We start from the raw sequence: 24,054 nt of genomic DNA, 5'->3' as shown, positions 1-24,054 counted from the left end.
AGGTTTCCCGCCCTGTCTCACACGCAGAGCCCCTCACAGGCTAATAACAAAGCCTCTTTCAAATAATAAATGTAATATAGATCGTCTTATGAAGCCTCATATGAAGCTGACAATGCGGTCTTGATGCAGTGAGGGGTGCAGAGAATTGCGGGAAAATGGAACAATTTACATTCTAGAACAGCAGCATATAATTCTATCCTTTTTTTTCTAAATGAACAGCTGACCGAATAACCACAATGCTGCAGCAGCACACATAGAAATAGAACAGGCTTGGATCCTCTAACCCTGGCAATTTGACTGGTAAACTCATGGGTACACTCGCAATGGCTGCTTGGTATTGCGATGCAATATTTCCATGGTAATGTAGAATGTTCATTCAAATTATCAATGGAATGTATTTTTTGTAATGTCAGTTGATTCAACAAATCACAGCTGATATTTTAGTACATATTTTACTTCCTGCTTTGCTCCTATGGGTACACTCACAATGGCCACCAGTCCACCCATTATGTTATCGTTAACTTGAATGGGTGACACCCGTTCTATTCATTTTATTTCTATGGCAGCACATGCAGTCAGGAGCGGAGGAGAAGAGAGAATGTGTCAAATGTACTGTCATCCAAAATTGTATATCTCACCTACACATATCCTTATTCTCCACCGCCACCCATAGGGTGTGGCTTACCTCCAATCTAATGTGCACCACAATGCATAATGAAAAACTCCTTGGCCCTTGCAATGATACAGACACTATTTATATTGCCGCCTTTGCTGTCTTACTGAGGTGGCATGCTGGCATGCAGCAGATTGTCCCCAAGGTGTTTTTTAAAAGCGCCATCTGCTCTCCAGATTCCCTCTTAGAGTTACCTTGTGGCTGCTGTGTTGTGTTTGTGTCGTTTCTAATGGTCTGACTGTTGTTTGTGTTCCTGTTCCTTAGGGCGGATGAGTGAAGTGTTTAAGGATGTGGATAAAGGCTATAATGGGATGGAGAGGGCGTCTGTCACCCAGCTGCTGCCAAAAAGCGACAGCTACCCTCCCACGCCCCCTGGACCCCCGATGGGGCCTACCAGTGACTACTGCCAGCGCTCCGAGCAGCCAATGGCCCAGCACCATGAAATGGCAACCTCAGCGAGGGAGTCTGCGCTACCTGCGCCTCCACACTCGATGTCGTCCCATCCTCCGGCTGTGTCTGCGCCTTCCACCCATTCTAGGCTCTCTGCACCTCCTGCAATGTCTACGCCTCCAATGGGTACATTAGGACCTCCTGTCGTTTCATCCTTCTCTGTTAGTTCTGCGCCTCCCCGAAACTCAGCGGCTCCCATGTCCTCTTCTCCTTCTCTCCCTGTGCTTGGACCTCCTCCCAGGCTGTCTTCGCCTCCTCTGATGAGCATAAGACCTTCTCCAGTGTCTTTGTCCACACCTCCATCAGTGGCATCTCCACCATCAGTGTCTGTACCTCTTCCCAAGCCACCTGCACCACCTCTTCTCCTGGACAAATCCTCTATACCTCCAGCTGTGTCTGCTCCCCATCCAGTCAGTGCTCCTCCCCCAGTGTCTGTGGCACATCAGACTGCTCCCATGACATCTGCACCTCCTGCGATGGTCTCTACTCCTACCATGGTGTGTACTCCCCCGCGCTCCATGTCTGCGCCCATCTCTGCACTTCAGCAGATGGTTCAAGGATCCAGACCACCGCCTTTGACTTCCTCTCCCCCAGCTTTATCTGGAGCTCCTCGAGAAAAGTTTTGGACTCCATCAATATCTGCAGTTGCACCTCCCCCAACGGTTTCTGTGTCCCCCCCAGCTGTGTCTACTCCCTCGGTGGCAGTCAGGCAAGCTTCCTCAGCAGTGCCCAGGCCTCCTTGGGCAGTCAGTGCACCTTCTATATCAGTGTCCTCACCTCCTCGATCTGTGTCTACTCCTCCCCCAGCAGTTTCTGCTCTCTCCACAGAGTCTGCGTCTGCAGTGTCCTCTTCTCCAAAGGAGGTATCTATGCCTCCTTTAACAGTCCAAGGCCCTAAAGCTCAAGCCTCCAGAGTTTCTTCAATGTCTGAGCCTCCTGCCTTGGTGTCTGTGCCTCCTGCAGTGATGACTGCTCTTCATATGGTCCCCTCAACCCCTCCTGCTGTCTCTGCGCCTTCCCTATCCGTTCCTGCTTCTCCACAAGCCCCTAAACGCATGTTTTCCCCTGAGCCAGAGGAGCGAGACATGGGGAACAAGAAGGCCATGGGCAACAAGAAGGAACCCTCTGTAGAACCACCTGGAAAACCAGAGGGGAGTTCTCCACAGCCTAAAGTCGACCCAGTTAGAACACCATCAAAGATGGATGCCCCCAAGTCTCGTCAATCTGAAAAACACTCACACAAACCCCTCACAGATATTTCTGGGACTCCTCCGCCTCCCAAGGACCAAGAGAACTCCTTTGGCGACAAAATGCATGCGGAGAGAATGGACACCGCCCCCCTGAGACACTCATACTCTCCCCTGGAGAGAAGAGGTCTGGATGACACCTGTGAGACGGACGAGTCAGTGGATGAGGAGTCTGCGGACGAGTCGTCGCAGGTGTCCATGTGCCTCGACAGCACCAGGATGGAGAACACCAGCTTTACTGAAGAGGATGACGACTGTAACGACTCGTCACTCAACGACTCATCTCAGTTTGGTGACACTTCTAGACTTGGCGCTAACTCTCGCATGGATGACACGTCTCGATTGGATGACAGCTTCCGTGTAGATGGTGAAACCTCTCGGTTTAATGATACCTCTCGCATGGATGAAGACTGCTCTCGATTGGATGTCACCTCTCAATTGGATGACAGCTCTCGCATAGATGGCGGCAAATCTCGATTTGACGATACCTCTTGTTTGGATGACAGCTCTCGCATGGATCACCCCTCTCGTGAGGATGAATTATCACATGTTGCTGACACTACAATAGATAGCAGCTTCTCCTCTGTGGAGGACTCCAGGGACTTGACGCTGGATGATACCCAAACAGAGGACTCTTCCCAGGCAGAGGAGACCATTGACAGCTGCCTGAGCACCGGGGTGTCCATGCTGGATTCCTCTCTGAACAACACCTCTCAGATGGAGGACTCCTGTGTTGAATCCTCCCAGAATGACGTCTCCCGGTCAAGCTCAAATGGCCCTGCCAAACCACCCCCAGCCTACAAAGGTAAGATCCTTGCCATACTTGATATGACAACCTATGTTTGTATTTAATTAGCTTAAAGGGTTATTTCACCCAAATTACAAAATGACACATTGGTTTCCTTACTCTGTAAGCTGTTTATGGACAAGGTATGAAAGCAATCCAAACGTTTTAAAATTTGTGGCACAAATCTGAATCAAGTTATGGGACCGATTTTTATTTAATTACATTTTTTACATTTATTTTTAATTGTAGGTTTTTAAATAATTTTCCAAATGATCTCAAATGTATTGTGAATCCCAACATAGTCACTTCTAGATGTTTTGAACATGTGTGAAAAATGCCAATATCGGTCGCATCTAAATCGCGGTTAAATTATTTTGTCAATAACAAAGCATATGGTTTTTACAGCTGTTTGAAGTTGGTGGACCAAAACTGAAAGTTATTGACAATATAATTTCACGGTGATTTAGATGGTACATTGATTCCCTAAACCAAGTGCTTGTTTTCTCACTTAAACTGAAATTGATTGTAGAATTCTTGCAACCAGGAAATGACAGAGCGATTTCCACTAGATACAGCCACAAAGTCAGAACAGCTTTCCCATTTTGACAACAGATGCCTCTCCAGCGGGAGAAATCAGGAAGCAAAATCACAGCCAATCACAACGCTGATAATTTGAGGTTGTTAACCATTAACCCTTAATCTTATGACCTCTTGACAGGGTTTGAAGGTGCATGTGAGTCGGAGGGCCAGGATATACCCGACTCTGCTGGCACCACCAAGTCCAGTGCCGTTAGTATCATGGCTCCCCCTGTTATGGACAAAGGCAAGCACACAGCGGCGCTCAGTGTCCTGGTAGGGAACCTGGTTGCAGCCCCACTCCTGCCCTTAGCCGCCCCAGCCGTACCCACCACCAGCCAAAAGACACCAAGGAAACCCAGGAAGCCACGCACTCCAGCAGCCTCCACTCCCGGTAAACCAACTTCTTTGTCCCTTTTTTCCTTTATGATATTTCTGTGCAACTCCAATTCATTTTGATCAAACAAAGTTGTGTACAATGGCCAAGCAAGGATTTCTGACTTTCTGTTGTCATTCTCTCCAGTTCCCCAGGTCCCCGGGCAAGCACAGCGGAAGTCTGCTGTTAAAACTCCAAAGGTGGATAAGATAAAGGTGGAGAGGAAGAAGAAGAAGCTTGAGAAAGGAGAGGTAGTAGAGAAAAAGGAGAAGGGACCACCAAGAAAGAGAAAGAAGACAGAATCAGTAGCAGTCTCATTAGAGGCCGACCGTTCTGCTGAAGGCTTACTTTCTGGTCAAAGTGGACCAGTCACTACCATCAATGAACCATGTCTGACCAGTGGCGAGACCCCGCCGGCCATCAAACCCAAGAAGGTTAGGGTCAAGAATCTGGAACCGATGCCACCCAAAATAGCGAAAATTGATGTTGACACTAAACCCAATGATGGCAATAACGACAATGACGGAGATGACAGTTCGACTGCTGGTAATGAACACGCTAACTATTTTGATTCTGGAAATTATAGAAATTATTGTATATATTTTTTCATTGTTTCTCTAGATGTAAACTGAACAAAAATATAAACGCAACATGTAAAGTGTTGGTCCCATGTTTCATGAGCTGAAATAAAATATCCCATAAATGTTTCATACGCACAAAAAGCTTATTTCTCTAAAATGTTGTGCACAAATTTTACAACCCTGTCAGTAAGCATTTCTCATTTGCCAAGATAATCCATCCACCTGACAGGTGTGGCATATCAAGAAGCTGATTAAACAGCGTGATCATTACACAGGTGCACCTTGTGCTGGGGACAATATGGCTACTCTAAAATGTGCAGTTTTCTCACAACACAATGCCACAGATGTCTCAAGTTGAGGGAGCGTGCAATTGGCTTGCTGACTGCAATAATGTCCCAGAGCTGTTGCCAGAGAATTGAATGTTCATTTCTCTACCATAAGCCGCCTCCAACATCGTTTTAGAGAATTTGACAGTACGTCCAACTCGCCTAACAACTGCAGACCACGTCTAACCATGCCAACCCTTGACCTCTACATCCGGCTTCTTCACCTGCGGGATCTTCTGAGACCAGCCTCCCAGACAGCTGATGAAACTGTGGGTGTGCACAACCAAAGAACTTCTGCACAAACTGTCTGAGACCGTCTCAGGTAAGCTCATCTGCATGCTTGTCATCCTCACCAGGGTCTTGACCTGACTGCAGTTCGGCGTCGTAACCAACTTCAATGGGCAAATGCTCACCTTTGATGGCCGCTGGCACGCTGGAGAAGTGTGCTCTTCACAGATGAATCACTGGTTCAACTGTACTAGGCAAACGGCGTATGTGTGGGTGAGCTATTTGCTGATGTCAACGTTGTGAATAGAGTGCCCCATGGTGGTGATGGGGTTACAGTATGGGCAGGCATAAGCTATGGACAACGAACACAATAGGATTTCATCGATGGCAATTTGAATGCACAAAGATACCATGACGAGATCCTGAGGCCCATTGTCGTGCCATTCATCCGCCGCCATCACCTCATGTTTCAGAATGATAATGCGCAGCCTCATGTCGCAAGGATCTGTACACAATTCCTGGAAACTGAAAATGGCCCAGTTTTTCCATGGCCTGTATACTCACCAGACATGTCACCCATTGAGCATGTTTGGGATGCTCTGGACCGACGTGTACGACAGCATGTTCCAGTTCCCGCCAAGATCCAGTAACTTCGCACAACCATTGAAGAGTGGGACAACATTCCACAGGCCACAATCAACAGCCTGATCAACTCTATGCAAAGGAGATGTCGCGCTACATTAGGCAAATCGTGGTCACATGCCAGATACTGGTTTTCTTATCCACGCCCCCACTTTTTTTTTTAAGGTATCTGTAACCAACAGATGCATATCTGTATTCCCAGTCATGTGAAATCCGTAGATTAGGGTCTAATGAATTTATTTAAATTGACCAATTACCTTCTATGAATTGTAACTCAGTAAAATATTTTAAATTGTTGCATGTTGCATTTATATTTTATAAACTCTAAACCAGGGATCATCAACTAGATTCATCTGCGGGACAATTTTTTTTCAGGTGGTCAGGTGGCTGGAACATAATTACAAATAATTTGTAGACTGCAAATTGAACGCAAGAAGCCCAAACAGATATTTGAAAACATAATTTCATACCGTGCTTAGGTTTTTCTCTCTGCGTTGTTGTGAAGGACCTGTAAGTAAGCATTTCATTCTTGGCCTACACCTGTTTACGAAGCATGTGACAAAACGTTTTGATTTGATTTGTATGTGACCACATATACAGTATCTCCCTATTATGCATGGGAATACTTTTTTGGAACGGATTTCCAAAATTAAACTCACTTGGTGTGACAGGTGTTGCTTGCTCACTTGATATATATATATATATTTTTTTAAATTAATTAATACATTTTTTTGGCTCTGAAAACTTGGGGGAACCAGTTGGGGAACCATGCTCTAAACCGATGTTGATGGATGAGAGTAATTCTGTACAAATTTAATTCTCCTCTCTTTGTTCCTTGTACAGGTGACACCCCCAGGAGGAGGATAGCAACAGAGGAGCAGGTCCACTTCCCTCTGCTCCATGGGTAATGATATATATACACTTGCGAATAGCTCCCCTAATTAGTGTGTCTCTGGGCCAAATACTTCAAATGTGTGGAAAGTGCAGGTTAGTGTTCACCCATAAATAAAATACTCCTCGGTTTCATCCTTCTTTTCTAGGCTGACTACAGGGATACTATGATACTTCTACTGTGTGTTGAATGTGGCTCTTAACGTGACTTTTTATTGATCTGTGCTTTAGCTGGAGGAGGGAAATCCGAGTCAAGAAGACTGAGGACCGGCTGAAGGGGGAGACCTGGTACTATAGCCCCTGTGGGAGGAGGATGAAGCAGTTTCCAGAAGTCATCAAGGTAAATGGCCCTGAGCTAGAGTAAAACATTTTTGTCACAGAAGGTCAGCAGCTACAAATATCTCTTGATACAGTGGGATATCTTTCCCGCAGGGCATTTACCACGTCACACAGAAATGACAAGAGGACATGTTTTTAGTATACAAACAGCAGTTGCATTTGATCTTATTAAATTAAACCATCAGTTGCTCATACTGTGCGTGGATGACATGTGACTTGGTGACCTATGACCTGGCTTTCTCCCATGTTCCCCGGCTCTGTCACTGACCCATGGTCTTGTTCTCCCTCAGTACCTGAACAGGCATAAGGACACCGCTGTGACCAGGGAACACTTCAGCTTCAGCCCCCGCATGCCCGTAGGAGATTTCTACGAGGAGATGGACTCCGCTGAGGTGTGTGTAGATCTGTTGTCTGTGCTGACACATCTGTCATCATAAATAGCTGTAGTAATAGCCCTATTCGGACGGGATTAGTTTTACCGGGGGAGATTGGGTAATGTAATTATGTGCACGAGCACAAAACTAATCTGTATTTTAAGTCCTGTCCGAATCTGCCATGTCAGTCATTTTTACATGGCAGGAGAGTAACAATTCCAACCTGAATAACCTACAGTTTTTTTGGTTAACTCCAAAATCCCTGCGAATTGACATCCCCTGTGTTTTGAGAGAAATGTGTAAGTTTGACAGGTGTTGCTCACGGTTTGAGCAAGAAAGTGCTGCCCGTAGCCTATATATGAAGGGCCTACACTTTCAGTGAATGCTTTTGTTTATCAGCTTTTTGCGATTGAATTGAACATCGCCAAATGCATCTTTAAAAGATATTGTGCCTATTTAATGCAACCCTTGCTGTTAATAAATCGCAAAGCAGCATACAACTGACCTCAACGTTTGGAAATGACAGTTCACTTTCTCATCCATAGCCTAAAAACGCGTATCAAGTGCGCTGTTTAGCTGACATCTGAAGGCAGGGGGGCATTTAGGACGTCTTCTACTGCGGATCGCTAAAATATCCTAATGATTATGATCACACTTCCGCAATGCAAATATTAGGGCGACACTATACCATAGATGGTTTAGAAACTTGTGAACCATTCTCGAGATATCAGTGTAGCCTATTATCGCTTGGACTTGATGAAATATCTTCACGCTTAGAAAAAAAAACTCCAGGCTTCTGTCATAACTGTCAATAAAAAATAAAAATACAATTAGGAAAAAACTAATCCTGTGGAATAGTATACATAACCAACTTTCTCTAGTAGTACAAGTCCCATGCAGATAGGGCTATAGTGTAATAATATAAAGAAGACACATTTCCTATAAATCTTTTCATATGATCTCCTCCAGGGAGTTAAATGGTGCCTCCTGGCCAATGAGGAGGTGCCCTCCATGATCATGGCCATCACGGGCCGACGTGGCCGACCTCCGAACCCTGACAAAGAGAAGCCCCGCCCCCGAGCTCGGCGCACCAAGGGTGGGCTAGTCCGAAAGCCCGGCAGGCCGCCTAAACCGAAGATGGTGGACCTGCTTAGCAAGGTTGACGCCAGAATGCTGGAGAGGCTGGAGGCCAAGGGTGAGTGGACATAGCTCTGGCGAAATGAGTCTGTTCACTGGTTGGAATGTAGGCCAATATACAGACTGATTCAATGGCAAGACGAGATCAGAAACGTATTGTAGAATATGTCTGCATCAAAAAGCTTGTATTAGGTTGGGGTTTTGACGTCTTGAATGTCGCTGTCTGATCTCTATTTTTAGAAGCTCTGACTGAGGAGGACAAGGAGAAACTTGTCAAAATCAAGAAGAAAATGAAGAGAAAGGTATGGTATACCAAGTATCAAAATCTGAAGACTAAAATTGCATCTTTGTGGTGTTTTCAGGTTGCCTCCAACACACTAAGTCAAATGGTTACTCTCTTCTAGGCAAGGATGAAAAGAAAGGAGAATAACAAGAATAAGAAGATCCGACAGGAGAAAAAGCAAGCAAAGGTAAGGATTGATTTACTTTATGACCAAAATACAAATCGGTCTCCCTCTTTATCTAATAAATCCGTCGCCTTCTGTGTTTCCTGTGCTCAGCTTGACAAAGCCAAGGAGACCAAGGACCAGGAGGAGGTGAAGGCTGAACCAGTTGACCAAGAGCCCCCACAGCCTGCCCCCCCACAGCTGCCCGCCCCAGAGCCCAAAAAGCGTGGCCCTAGGAAGAAGAAAGCTGAGGTGCCTTTACCGGTCGTGGAGACGGACCAGGAGAGAGTAGCCCAGGGAAAGAGAGTGCTGGGAGCCAGGAGTAAGGCCAAGGCCCTGGCTAAGGCTCAGGCAGAGGCGGAGGCTGCGGCCCAGGCGGCCCTGGCAGCTAAGAAGCAGGTGGAAAGGAGAGCCCAGTCCCAGAGACGGCTGGAGGAGAGGAAAAGACAGCAGATGATCCTGGAGCAGCTGAAGAAGCCCACTGAGGACATGCGTCTCACAGACCACCAGCCCCTTCCGGAGCTGTCTCGGATCCCTGGCGTGGTTCTCTCTGGCGTGGCCTTCTCCCATTGCCTGGCTGTGGTGGAGTTCCTGCACAGCTATGGCAAGGTGCTGGGCCTCCACATCCCCAGGGACGTGCCTAGCCTCAGCACACTGCAGGAGAGCCTCCTGGGCCTGGGAGACAGCCAAGGCGAGGTCCAGGATCTGCTCATCAGGCTGGTGGAGGCCGCACTACACGACCCAGGCCTGCCACCGTACTACCAGGTGTGTTGTGGACTCTATGGCGATAGTATTGGAGATGGGTGTTCGTGTTTTAATTATTATTTATTTTTTTAAGTTCTGTCTTCATGTTGACATTTTACTGTTAGCAATAGTTTACCATTTAAAAAATGTAGTTGTACGTTGCATGTAAACCCTAGTTCAACAGATTAACCAGTTCCCTTCTCCCTCCAGTCGGTGAAGATCCTAGGGGAGAAGCTGGTGGATCTGGAGCTGACTCGCAGCACAGTGTCCGAGGGCCTGAGAATCTTCCTGGAGTCCCACGGCTTTGACATGGAGGTGTGCAACGTGCTGCGGACCAAGACCTTCCATGCCCTCGGCCCCGACACAAAGGCTGCCATCCTGGGCTTCCTGGTGGAGGAACTCAACGGTAGCAACATCGTCATTAGGTCAGGGTGACAATACAGATAAACTAAGGAGCTACTATCAACCTTCATGCCCTCACTACTATTACTGCTCATATTTGTTTAATGAAGTATCCTAAGTATGATGCAAATATCTTTCACAATGGAAATGTGTCAAAAGAAACCCCTTCTGGAAAGAATCTCCCACATTTAAGTGATACCTGTTTGTATGTTTTTGCATTGCAGTGAGATTGACAACACACTGGAAAACATGGCTACTTACAGGAAGAACAAGTGGATCATCGAGGGGAAATTGCGCAAGTAAGGCCGGTCACGGCTCCTTTAATTTAGCTTTGTCTTAGTTGGTGGATGGAGAGTGTGTGATACCACTGATGTTGTGTGCGTTTTGATATCTGACGTGTATGTGCTCCCCCAGACTGAAGGCAGCTCTCGCACGGCGTACAGGGCGGTCTGAGGAGGAGCTGTGTCTAGAGGAGAGGAGGCGCAGTGCCAGGGTGGCAGAGGAGGAGAATCTCATTCTACAAGGGAGCAGCTCCATGGAGAGGGGCCGCCGCGCGCCCAAGGAGGAGCCCAAACTCGACGACGTACGTGTGTGTGTGTGTGTGTGTCAAACCCAAATTCGGCGGTGATGATATACTGTATATTCTACTCACCAAATGCCCTTTCCACAGACTGACAGCCCCACCAATGACAGCGTTCCAGAGTTGGAGAGGCAGATCGATAAGCTAACGAAGGTAAGGCTAACATACTCTGCAGTCCATCTTCCGCATTCGTTTTTTCTTTCGTGTCTATTCAAACTACATTGTGTGCGCATCTCTGGTTTGTTTTGTATTTGCAAAATGTTGCCCTAAGTATTTCCTCTCCTCCACAGCGGCAGGTGTTTTTCCGTAAGAAGCTGCTCCAGTCGTCCCACTCCCTGCGTGCGGTCTCTCTGGGCCAGGACCGGTTCCGCCGGAGATACTGGGTCCTGCCCCACCTGGGAGGGGTGCTGGTGGAGGGGCCTGAGGAGATCCTAGGTGAGTCACAGAGCAACTGCCCTCAACCCTCTGCTAGCCAACAAAAAAAGATCTTTAGAATATTTTTATTGACTCTAAACATATCTCTCCTCTGTCTGGTAGCGTCAGAAGATATCCTGGTGAAGGAGGTGCCTATCACTCTTCTGAAGAGGGAACCTAAAGTGGAGGAGACGCTCACTCCTACTACCCCTCCTGCCCCCCTCCCCTCCTCTCTCCCTCCCAAGTCTCAGACTTCCTTCCCCCCTGAGGAGGACCCCCCTCCCCGGCACCGCATCTCTCATGAGCAGCCCCAGGGCCCGGGGTCGCCCACGCAAAATCAAACCAGAGGTGGAGCTACACCTCCGCACTGCCAAGTGTCGCCGCCGTCGCCGTAGCAGCAAGTCCGGCGGGGAGGAGACTGGGCCAAGCGTTGCCCCAGAGGCCACCACTAACGGCTCACAAGACCTCACGCAGTCCGCCTTCCACAACTGGCTCAGCCAATCGCAGGGCGCTATAACTAACGGGACGGAGCCAGCAACAGGCAGCCAACCAGAGGACAGTGTGAAGGAGATGGCGGAGAAACAGGGGCAGTGGTTCAACTTGCTGCCCAAACAGCCCTGTGACAAAACCTCTCTAACAGAACCCCAGACCCCCCCAAGCACACCCCCCAAACGCCTCCCTCTGACCCCCAGCACCCTGCCCGCCCTCGCCGCTCCACTGCTGCAGGTGAGTCCCAACCACAGCCCCCCTCAGCCCCCTGCACACTCTCCAGGACCCTCATGGGAGAGAACACTCTACATACATTTTCATATGATCTCTTATTAAACAAGCACTCTTTCTCCCTTTCCCTCTCCAGTCTGTCCCAGCCTCCTCGGACTCCCCACCCCAGGTGGCCCCTACCCAGACCCCCACCCCAGCCAAACCGGGGGCGCAGGCGGAGGAGGGGCAGCAGAGGCAGCAGTCCCGCTCGTAGGGTTGGAGCTAGAGGGGCTGCAGCTAAGCGTCGTGGCCGCCCTCCTTCCACGCTCTTCCAAGAGATAGAGCAGCAATACTTCACTCAGCTCGTGGTCAAGCCCATTCCAGCATGTAAGCCTTGGAATCAATCCATTCAGTTCAAGCCCATTCCAAAACTACTGTGGTTACATGTATCAAATTTCCTCACTGCGGTTTCTGATGAGACTTGTCAGCAATGCAAACATGCTGCAATTTGAGCTGTTGATTTGGCTTACATGATTGTGCATGGTTAGCCGAAGATACTAGCATGTTCAACAAGATGTAATCAGTAGTGGATGACATGTTTGTGTGTGGTTAGCCGATATGGCTAACACGGTTAGCTAACATGATATGCTAGACGCGATGTGGGTGTCTAATGTGTGTGCTGCTGCTGTTGCGTTAGCGATGGTGCGCGGCTGGTGGTGGATCAAGGAGCCTGAGGAGCTGACGGCTACCCTGCAGGCCCTGCACCCGCGAGGCATACGGGAGAAGGTGCTCCACAAACACCTGGCCAAACACATGGAGTACCTGGCTGAGGTCTGCACACGGCCCATCAACGGTGAGGCAGTGAACACTGGTCACTCAGTCAGCTATAGAGGAAGATGTGGATAATAAAAGGTGTACCGTGTTTCAGATTGCTTGTGTTTTATATTGAAGTTGCTTTTGACATCAATGGGACTTGGTTTAAATAAAGTTTTAAAAAGGACGGTTTTGTAATGAATGGAAACTGGATGACGACACGTCTTTCCGTTCCCTTTCTCTCTTGACCATCTCTCCTTCTCTGACCCTCTCTATCCCCTTGCCTCTTCCCCTCTCCTCCACCCTGTCTTCTCACCAGACACTATATTCCAGGTGAAGGTGGAGGTGGGCGAGGCCCTGCTGGAGGCTCTGCAGCAGCCGTGGCAGGTCCAGGAGCGGGCCCTGGAGACAGACGTCAGCGCCCTCCGCTGGGTGGAGGACCTGGAGCGGAGGGTCATCGCCGCTGACCTGCACCTCAAGGTGAGGCGCCAAGGGGACAGTGGGGCTGTGTTGCAGTAGTCTAAAGTGAATTCCTGTGTTTGGTTCAATGCCTTTCCCTACACAGACCTGGAAATACAATTGGGGGAGAGGAGATTCCCAAATAAGTCACCCCCACGTTTACAGAGTTTTTAGATCTGTGCTGACAAAGGCGAGGAAGACACTTTAGACTGTGGAGATGCACCCAGGGCGGCGTGGGTAGAGTGGGTGGTTGTTAGATATGCCAGAGTTGAATCGTTTTGTCAGTTTTAATATGGCTGCAGTTGCACTGAATGTCCAGAGGGTGGCTTATTGGGCCTGTGCTGCTACAGTTTGTACTGAGTGACTGTCCCCCTCCCATGTCATAGTGTCATGCAAAAAGAGTTCACACTCATCACATCACATGTCCATGACTTATATTTCAAGATGGCTCCCCAGAATGGAAGGAGTGACACTGACAATAGCGCGGAAACGCCAGGCGCAGGATTCCAGGTACAAACCAGGTTTCAGATCTAATGTTCACTCATCGTCACCCTGTTTTAAGATCTACACTCGTTCACAAGTCTTCATGTTTCCCCTTTTCCTTTAGAATTGTATCTGTCACAATTCCTCTTTTCCTACACCTCTTAAAATGACATGGAGATGTCCCAAATATCAGAATGTGTAGAATTCTCACTTGAACACCCTTGCTCCTTACTGTTAGAAATACGAGCTGTTTGTCTCTCTGATCCTTCTGTTCACCCTGCCTCTGTCCTTTTTTAGGGGCCTGCTGTTATGTTAATTAGTTTACGTCGTTAAAAAAATGTATTATTTGATGTCTACACTTGATGTCGCTTACCTTTCCTCACAACCCTTTTGAGTCTTTCTCTAGCTTCAAAGTCCTTTGCTAACTGCTTTTTGGTTGTCGAGAACTATAATATTCTCTTTTCTGTTATTCTCCATCCTCCCCTCAGCCCTACACGGTCCCAGAGGCAGACTCCACACGTGACGACCTGCAGTACTACGAGCATGACACGGACCCCCGGGACGACTGGCTCGTGCGGACCAAGAAGGAGTGGTCGGACCTGCCCCGCGTGGCCAGTCACCCGCTGGACCTGGCAGTGCTGCGCCTGGCCAACCTGGAGAGGAACATCGACCGGCGCTACCTGAAGGAGCCCCTCTGGAACCTGGCCGAGGTGGTACGTCTCGCCCCGCTCACCCCCGAGGAGAGCCAGATGGGCCAGATGGACGTCATGAGGTGAGAGAGAGGAAGGGACATGGGTCAAAGTCAGACTAGGGGTTGGAAAGGATGGAGTGGATGGAAGCCTGATTTAATCGTAATAGGATGGATTGGATTTGTGTAGCATTTGGTCAATTTGCTTAAAACACTTGAGTGACTTATGCTTTTTTTCTCACTTAACCTGTTGAGGACAGACGTTCCGCCTGCGGAACCCCTAGGCAACAGCCAATGGCATCGCACGGCGCGAAATACAAAACCAACTAAAACACCACAATTCAATTTTCTCAAACAATCAACTATTTTACACCATTTTAAAGATAACTCTCGTTAATCTAACCACATTGTCCGATTTCAAAAAGGCTTTACAGCGAAAGCAAAACATTAGATTATGTTAGGAGAGTACATAGACACAAATAATCACACAGCCATTTTCCAAGCAAGCATATATGTCACATAAACCCAAACCACAGCTAAATGCAGCACTAACCTTTGATGATCTTCATCAGATGACACTCCTAGGACATTATGTTATACAATACATGCATGTTTTGTTCAATCAAGTTCATATTTATATCAAAAACCAGCTTTAACATTAGCATGTGATGTTCAGAACTAGCATACCCACCGAAAACTTCCGGTGAATTTACTAAATTACTCATGATAAACGTTGACAAAATACATAATTATTTTAAGAATTATACATACAAAACTCCTTTATGCAATCGCTATGTCCGATTTTAAAATAGCTTTTCGGCGAAAGCACATTTTGCAATATTCTGAGTACATAGCTCGGCCATCACGGCTAGCTATTTTGACATCCGCCAAGTTTGGGGCTCACTAAACTCAGAATTACTATTAGAAAAATTGGATTACCTTTGCTGTTCTTCGTCAGAATGCACCCCCAGGACTTCTACTTCAACAACAAATGTTGTTTTGGTTCCAAATAATGCATAGTTATATTCAAATAGCTCCGTTTTGTTCGTGCGTTCAGGTCACTATCTGAAGGGTGACGCGCGAGGGCATTTCGTGACAAAAATGTCAAAATATTCCATTACCGTACTTAGAAGCATGTTAAACGCTGTTTAAAATCAATTTTTATGCTATTTTTCTCGTAAAATAGCGATAATATTCCAACCAGGCAACGTTGTATTCATTCAAAGGCTGAATTCATTCACTGTCCCCAGGCTGACCACTTACAAATTCTGCTGCTGTTCTTTGTCCAGAGACAGCAGACACCATTCCACTTTCTGGCAGCTTTAGAGAGCCAATGGAAGCCTTAGAAAATGTCACGTTACAGCACAGATGCTGTATTTTCGATAGAGATGCAACAGAAGGACAACAAATTGTCAGACAGGGCACTTCCTGTATGGAATCTTCTCAGGTTTTTGCCTGCCATATGAGTTCTGTTATACTCAGACACCATTCAAACAGTTTTAGAAACTTTAGAGTGTTTTCTATCCAAATCTACTAGTTATATGCATATTCTAGTTTCTGGGCAGGAGTAGTAACCAGATTAAATCGGGTACGTTTTTTATCCAGCCGTGAAAATACTGCCCCCTATCCCAAAGAAGTTAAGCTCTTAACTGTTTCTGTAATCTCTTCCTTCCCCTCTCTCGCTCCTGCCCCCCCCAGTCTGGAGAGTGAGATAACCTCCAGGTTGCGGACATGGCGTCAGGCCCTGGACCGTTGTCGGAGCGCCCCCCAGCTGTGTCTGTGTCTGCTGCAGCTGGAGAAGGCCATTGCCTGGGAGAGATCCGTGGTCAAAGTGGTGAGGACAAACCCACTAGCAATGCTCAATATGTACACTGAGAATAGAAACCATTGTTATAAAGGGAGGGGGATGGATGTAGGCGAAATGAGTAATATAGAACATTAGTAGAGATCGCAGACACTTTGATCCAAAGCAGCTTCCAGTAAACACATGTAGTATATTATCATAGTCTGAAAGACAGCACCAGAAATGTTGTCTTCAAGACTCTACCTGTGTGTCTGTTGTAGACGTGTCAAGTGTGCAGGAAGGGGGATAATGATGAGTACCTGCTGCTGTGTGACTGCTGTGACCGCGGCTGCCACATGTACTGCCTGAGGCCAAAGGTCACCCAGGTGCCAGAGGGGGACTGGTTCTGCCCCACCTGTTTCTCCAAGGTGAGGACTGACTGGGGCTCTGCTCGGCTACCCTTATGGATTACAGCAGTGGTCACTGTTCACCTAAAGGTCGATCCACAGCTTACTCAGTCGTTATGGATACGTGGGACGGTAGTGTCCCACCTGGCCAACATCCGGTGAAATGGCAGAGCGCCAAATTCAAATTAAATTACTATAAATATTTAACTTTCATGAAATCACAAGTGCAATACATCAAAATAAAGCTTTACTTGTTGTTAATCCAGCCAAGGTGTCATATTTCAAAAAGGCTTTACTGCGAAAGCAAAATATGCGGTTTTCTGAGGACTGCGTCCAGCACACAAATGCATAAATCATTTTCAACTAGGGAGTTGCGACACGAAAGTCAGAAGTAGCGATATAATATATGCCTTACCTTTGAAGATCTTTTTCTGTTGGCACTCCAAAATGTCCCAGTTACATTACAAATGGTCCTTTTGTTTGATAAATTCCTTCTTTATATCCATAAAAACTCAGTTTAGCTGGCGCGCTTCAGTCAATAACCCACTCGGTTTCCCTCCTTCAAAATGCATACAAAATGAATCCCAAACGTTACCAATAAACTTATCCAAACAAGTCAATCAACGTTTATAATCAAACCTTAGGTACCCTAATACACAAATAAACAATAACATTTAACCTCTATGGGCTAGGTGGGACGCTAGCGTGCCACCCGTGGTGCACTCCATCAACAGCAGGTGCATTTCAAGAGCGGCAAATTTGAATCCAAATAAATGTCAAAATTCAAATTTTTCAAACATACAACTATTTTACACCCTTTGAAAGATAAACATCTCCTTAATCTAACCACGTTTTACGATTTCAAAAAGGTTTTACGGCGAAAGCATAAATTTAGAGTATGTTAGGACAGTACATTTACAAGAGTTGTGTGTAATGTTTTGTCAATTCAAAGACTGGGTCACCAAAACCATAAAACCAGCTAAAATGATGCACTAACCTTTTACAATCTCCATCAGATGACACTCCTAGGACATTATGTTAGACAAAGCATGCATTTTTAGTTCTATCAAGTTCATATTTATATCCAAAAACAGCGTTTTACTATGGCATTGATGTTGAGGAAATCGTTTCCCTCCAATAACCGGCAGTCAAGTCAGCGTTACAAATTAAATAATTAAAATTAGAAAACATTGGTAAAATATTATATTGTCATTTAAAGAATTATAGATTTACATCTCTTGAACGCAATCAACTTGCCAGATTTAAAAATAACCTTACTGGGAAATCACACTTTGCAATAATCTGAGCACTGCGCCCAGAAAAATACGCGTTGCGATACAGACTAGACGTCATGTTGGGGAGATCTAAAATCGAAAATACTATGTAAATAATCCATTACCTTTGATTCTCTTCATCAGATGTCACTTCCAGGTATCACAGGTCCATAACGAATGTAGTTTTGTTCAAAAAAGCTCATCATTTATGTCCAAAAATCTCCGTCTTGTTAGCACATGATCTAAGCCAGCCGGACTTCTCGTCATGAACGAGGGGAAAAAATATATTTACGTTCGTTCAAACATGTCAAACGTTGTATAGCATAAATCATTAGGGCCTTTTTTAACCAGAACATGAATAATATTCAAGGTGGACTAATGCATACTCTTTTATAACGTATTGGAACGAGGGTACCCAACATGAACTCGCGCGCCAGGTGTCTAATGGGACATCATCGTTCCATGGCTCTTGTTCGGTCAGATCTCCCTCCAGAAGACTCAAAACACTTTGTAAAGGCTGGTGACATCTAGTGGAAGCAATAGGAAGTGCCAAAATATTCCTCAGCCCCTGTGTTTTTCAATGGGATAGGTTTAAAGGCAATACAACACATCAGGTATCCACTTCCTGTCAGAAAATGTCTCAGGGTTTTGCCTGCCAAATGAGTTCTGTTATACTCACAGACACCATTCAAACAGTTTTAGAAAATTTAGGGTGTTTTCTATCCATATGTAATAAGTATATGCATATTCTAGTTACTGGGTAGGAGTGGTAACCAGATTAAATCGGGTATGTTTTTTTTATCCAGCCGTGTCAATACTGCCCCCTAGCCCTAACAGGTTAAGACAGAGAATTGTTATTGTCTTTACCGGAGATAAACAAAAAGAACGTGCCCTCTCGGCCATGCGTTTGGAAACACTACAGCCAAAATGGAGCCACTAGAAAAACTACAACTTCTCCCTAATTTTTCCAAAAACCAGCCTGAAACTCTTTCTAAAGACTGTTGACATCTAGTGGAAGCCCTAGGAACTGCAATCGGGGACGATTTCGCCCTATTATAAAAGTGCCAGGCATTGAAATCAGTGGTATGCAGATTTTTTTTATTTTTTATGGTTTGACCTCGGGGTTTTGCCTGCGATTTCAGTTCTGTTATACTCACAGACATTATTTTAACAGTTTTAGAAACTTCAGTGTTTTCTATCCAAATCTACCAATTATATGCATATCCTAGCTTCTGGGCCTGAGTAGCAGGCAGTTTACTTTGGGCATGCTTTTCATCCGGACGTCAAAATACCGCCCCCTATCCCAAAGAAGTTAAAGGGCGTGCGTTTGCTGGAGTCTGATTTTTTTGGGGATCAATGTATACCTTTTGGTAGCATGATACTTTGCCGATCCTTGCGTTCCTAGACTCCCAAATAGCAACATTCAGACCGGCGATAGCAGTGATTTTCTTGTCTTCCCTTGCTAGCTTGCTGGCTAAAAACAGCAAGCTAGCTAGCTTTTTAGCGTCCCACATGTCCATGTGAAATAATCTGATTTATAATAAAAAATGATGCCTTGGCTAACCTAAAATATTGTAACCTACAACATTATACCACTTTGATACGCTGCTTGGAATGTATTCACTCCCATATCGGCTAAAAATAGAATGTAATCGTTTTTGCTCATGTAGTAAAAGCACATGGCTAACACCTGTTTTTACCATTTTAAAATAGACTGGAATCACATAGTTTTAGTTTGCACCAAAGAAAACAAGTGATAGACAATAATACAGATAAAATAATAATTTAAAAAACAACGTGCAGGTGTGGTTGGAAGTCCAAGGGCTTATATGAAAACCACACCACAAAAAAACTATATACAATACATACGTACAAAAATGAAAATCGATAACAAAACCTACTAAGTATAAATGAATTGATCAGTATTCACACACAAAATATATATATTTGTTTTGTTTAAATGTGTGTGCATGTGAGTGTGAGAGAGTTGGGCCATATGGAGGAGATTACTGAGTAGTTTGGTTCATCAGGCTGACCCCCAGTCTTCGCTTGAAGTTATTGAGGGAGGATGTTATGTGAAGATAATTGCATTGATGTATTTCAGTATTAACCAGGAAGAATCCATTGAAGGGTTTAGGTAAACTGTCTGGGTGGTGCATAATTGGCGTACATTGTCGTAAATAGACAAGATATTGAGTTTCTTAAACAAAGGTATAGATGCAGCCAGGTAATTAGTCGAGGTGGCTAGTCTTGCAAATGTATTTTGTATGTGTAGGTATGAGGCGTATGTACTGGCCAGTAAATGAGATATGGGTAAATGAAGCTATATTATAGAGTTAGGAAGCAAGCCTGATGAACCAAACCGTTCATCTTTCTGATGATATCAACAGATTTCATCACTTTGCTGCAGACAAATTGAATATGATCTTTCCAGGATAACTTTTCATCAATTAAAACTCAGAGGAACCTAGTGGATGTAACGTGTTCCTTTTCATTCCCACCAATTGAGATTCTGGCTCTTTTTTTTAACAATATTTCTTATTCTTACTAGTGAATACAATAAAGCTGGATTTTTTTTTTGCATTTAAAGATCATTTGTTTTTCTGGAACTATTCAGAAAATGTGGCGATGCCTGAGTTGGCTTCATTAATTTGTGAATCAAAATTCTTGTGTGATAAAGTCAAATTGATATCATCAGCAAAGAGAATGGGAAGTACGATAGACACAGCAGCAAGGTCATTTATATAGATTAGGAATAATAAAGGTGCAATTGTCATACCCTGTGGCATGCCACAAGATGTCTTGGCCCTGGTAGATCTGTATCATAAACATAACTATATAGCCAATTATACAGTTGAAGTTGGAAGTTTACATACACTTAGGTTGGAGTCATTAAACTCGTTTTTCAACCACTCCACAAATTTCTTGTTAACCAGCAATAGTTTTGGCAAGTCGTTTAGGACATCTACTTTGTGCATGACACAAGTAATTTTTCCAATAATTGTTTACAGACAGATTATTTCACTTATAATTCACTGTATCACAATTCCAGTGGGTCAGACTGTGCCTTTAAACAGCTTGGAAAATTCCAGAAAATTATGTCATGACTTCAGAAGCTTCTGATAGGCTAATTGATTTAATTTGATGCAATTGGAGGTGTGCCTGTGGATGTATTTCAAGGCCTACCTTCAAACACCGTGCCTCTTTGCTTGATATCATGGGAAAATCAAAAGAAATCAGCCAAGACCTCAGAAAATAATTGTAGACCTCCACAAGTCTGGTTCATCCTTGGGAGCAATTTCCAAACGCCTGAAGGTACCACGTTCATCTGTACAAACAATAGGACGCAAGTATAAACATCATGGGACCACGCAGCTGGCATACCGCTCAGGAAGGAGACGCGTTCTGTCTCCTAGAGATGAACGTACTTTGGTGCGAAAAGTGCAAATCAATCCCTGAACAACAGCAAAGGACCTTGTGAAGATGCTGGAGGAAACGGGTACAAAAGTATATATATCCACAGTAAAACGAGTCCTATATTGACATAACCTGAAAGGCCGCTCAGCAAGGAAGAAGCCACTGCTCCAAAACCGCCATAAAAAAGCCAGACTACAGTTTGCATGGGGACGAAGACTTTTTGGAGAAATGTCCTCTGGTCTGATGAAACAAAAATAGAACTGTTTGGCCATAATGACCATCGTTATGTTTGGAGAAAAAATGGGGAGGCTTGCATGCCGAAGAACACCATCCCAAACGTGAAGCACGGTGGGGCAGCATCATGTTGTGGGGGTGCTTTGCTGCGTGAGGAACTGGTGCACTTCACAAAATAGATGGCATCATGAGGTAGGAAAATTATGTGGATATATTGAAGCACCATCTCAAGACATCAGTCAGGAAGTTAAAGCTTGGTTGCGAATGGGTCTTCCAAATGGACAATGACCCCATGTATACTTCCAAAGTTGTGGCAAAATGGCTTAAGGACAACAAAGTCAAGGTATTGGAGTGGCCATAAAGCCCTGACCTCAATCCTATTGACAATTTGTGGGCAGAACTGAAAAGCGTGTGCGAGCAAGGAGGCCTACAAACCTGACTCATTTACACCAGCTCTGTCAGGAGGAATGGGTCTAAATTCACCCAACTTGTTCTGACACACTGGGAATGTGAAAGAAATAAAAGCTGAAATAAATCATTCTCTCTACTATTATTCTGACATTTCACATTCTTAAAATAAAGTGGTGATCCTAACTGACTGAAGACAGGGAATTTCTACTCTGATTAAATGTCAGGAATTGTGAAAAACTGAGTTTAAATGTATTTGGCTAAGGTGTATGTAAACTTCCGACTTCAACTGAATATGTGTAATAGAAATAGCTTTGTTTTTAAGGAAATAAAAATAAGAGTAGGAGATGAGTGAGAATACATTTTTCAGTTAATCTTACTTGTCATATTAGAAGAAATAGTGTATATATTGCCGTAGAGGCATTTTAGTTCATCTTAACTGTATTGGAGTCAAATCATAAAGGTTAAAGCTAAATGTAATTGTGTTTACTTGAGTGTAGTCATTGTTCGTTCAGTGGGAAGGGTAGAGACAACTGCAGAGGACCTAATTTTCATAAAGGTCTTTGAAGCTTATCAAGGCTTTGTTTTTCCACATAAAATAGGCAGAATCCAAAGACGAAGGGGGAGAAAATGGTTGTTGCAAATGGATCCCAGTACAGAGGGGCCTTTAAAACCAAAATGGTTCCCGAAACTTTGTCCAGATTTTAAGAGAAGAAACTACAACCGGATTAGAAGTAAATTTGGATGCAGTAACGGGTCTAGTGGAGCTAACAAGGGAAGTGAGAGAGGAAAGGACCAAGCTTCTAGAAGGCACCAGTCTGTCCCAGGGGTATGAAGCCAAAATGTGAGTTTCTGAATGTTAGCAGCCCAATAATAGAATATGAAATTAGGTAAAGCTGAACCACTTTCAGAGTGGTTTATTTGAAGCATTTAAAAAAAAAAATTTTTGGAAGGTTTGCTATTCCAGATGAAGGTAGATATCGTCTGCTCCAGAGATTTGAAAAAGGTTTTTATTCAAAATTTGAGAGGAGCAAAACTGAGTTGAAAGCAAGGTAGGCAGGCCTACGTACTACAAAGAGCCCCCTATTTTGTGACGAAAAACGACATTCATGTACTGCGTTGAGTTTTGTTCCAATACCTAAAGTCTGCCGAGCCTCTAACCAGAGGGCATGGGTTCATAACGTCGCAGATAGAAATGTCCTGCCTTTTCAACCTGGGTTAGATTGAGAAACTGATTTACTTTTTGAAAATTCAACCAAAAAGTCACATTGATGCAATGTGATTACAATTATCTGCCCTGTTGTTTTGGCGAATTTAATTTGAAACTGAACCGTTATTAAACCATAATACTGTCAGTAGCATTGAGCCCCTTAGGCCTAGTCATGCTAACACCAGCCTCTACCCACAGCTCGCTGTGTAGTCACGTGGGTCACGCGTCACCCAGGCTACCGTACGCCCTCCTCCTTCAAAACCTGCTACTCTGTAAAGTGGCCCTGAGTCCTTAACCTTTCCCCAGGGCTGTTATTTACTCTCTGTCTCACTGTGTCCTGTTGTTTATAAGGCGAGTGACGGTGAGTCACCACATAGCAACCAGCGCTCCTCCAAGCAGAGGACCCGGGTGAAGAAGAGGAGGTACGAAGACGACAGTTCTGAGGAGGAGACGGTGCCCAGCAGACGTAGTGGCGGTGGTGATGGCATGGCAATGCGACAGAAGGACGGCGGCCCCGCCTCATCCTCCTCCTCCCGTTACTCGGGAGACGGGGGATGCACGACTGGCTTCTCGCCCGCCAAGCGCCGCCGCATGACCACCCGCAACCAGCCCGACCTCACCTACTGCGAGTGAGTCTGAACTTAGATGAGTTATCTCCTCAGTGTTAGTCGTTATAGGCCCACGAGCTTCCATTACTGACTTCAGATCACTTCTTGTTACACAGGTTTCTGTAGGACCACTTCTAACGGTGTGTGTGTGTGTGTGTGTGTGTGTGTGTAGAATCATCCTTATGGAGATGGAGTCTCACGCTGACGCCTGGCCCTTCCTGGAGCCGGTCAACCCCCGCATGGTGCCTGGCTACCGACGCATCATCAAGAACCCCATGGACTTCCTCACCATGAGGGAGAGGCTGCTACAGGGAGGGTACGGGGCACTACTTCACTCTGTCTGTCTGTGTGTCAATCT

General features: G+C 45.3%; 1 protein-coding gene across 1 annotated transcript in view; it reads left to right on the top strand.

Annotated features, from left to right (window-relative positions):
- Positions 1-24,054, top strand: part of LOC106571938 (bromodomain adjacent to zinc finger domain protein 2A) — a 37,927-nt gene that overhangs the window by 11,500 nt on the left and 2,373 nt on the right. The window contains 26 exon segments of the mRNA XM_045695948.1: positions 938-3,175; positions 3,876-4,127; positions 4,257-4,655; positions 6,730-6,790; positions 7,009-7,117; positions 7,407-7,508; positions 8,460-8,685; positions 8,868-8,929; positions 9,032-9,097; positions 9,188-9,838; positions 10,028-10,242; positions 10,444-10,518; positions 10,634-10,802; positions 10,890-10,952; positions 11,090-11,234; positions 11,337-11,488; positions 11,490-11,939; positions 12,044-12,299; positions 12,610-12,765; positions 13,045-13,205; positions 13,629-13,694; positions 14,156-14,439; positions 16,054-16,189; positions 16,420-16,566; positions 23,440-23,717; positions 23,869-24,012. Coding sequence (XP_045551904.1) covers positions 938-3,175; positions 3,876-4,127; positions 4,257-4,655; positions 6,730-6,790; positions 7,009-7,117; positions 7,407-7,508; positions 8,460-8,685; positions 8,868-8,929; positions 9,032-9,097; positions 9,188-9,838; positions 10,028-10,242; positions 10,444-10,518; positions 10,634-10,802; positions 10,890-10,952; positions 11,090-11,234; positions 11,337-11,488; positions 11,490-11,939; positions 12,044-12,299; positions 12,610-12,765; positions 13,045-13,205; positions 13,629-13,694; positions 14,156-14,439; positions 16,054-16,189; positions 16,420-16,566; positions 23,440-23,717; positions 23,869-24,012 — 7,063 coding nt within the window.

The sequence above is a fragment of the Salmo salar genome, chromosome ssa15 (assembly GCF_905237065.1).
Source record: "Salmo salar chromosome ssa15, Ssal_v3.1, whole genome shotgun sequence".
NCBI classification, from domain to species: Eukaryota; Metazoa; Chordata; class Actinopteri; order Salmoniformes; family Salmonidae; genus Salmo; species Salmo salar.
Note: the sequence above shows the minus strand (reverse complement) of the source record. Positions and strands in the feature narration are given on the sequence as shown.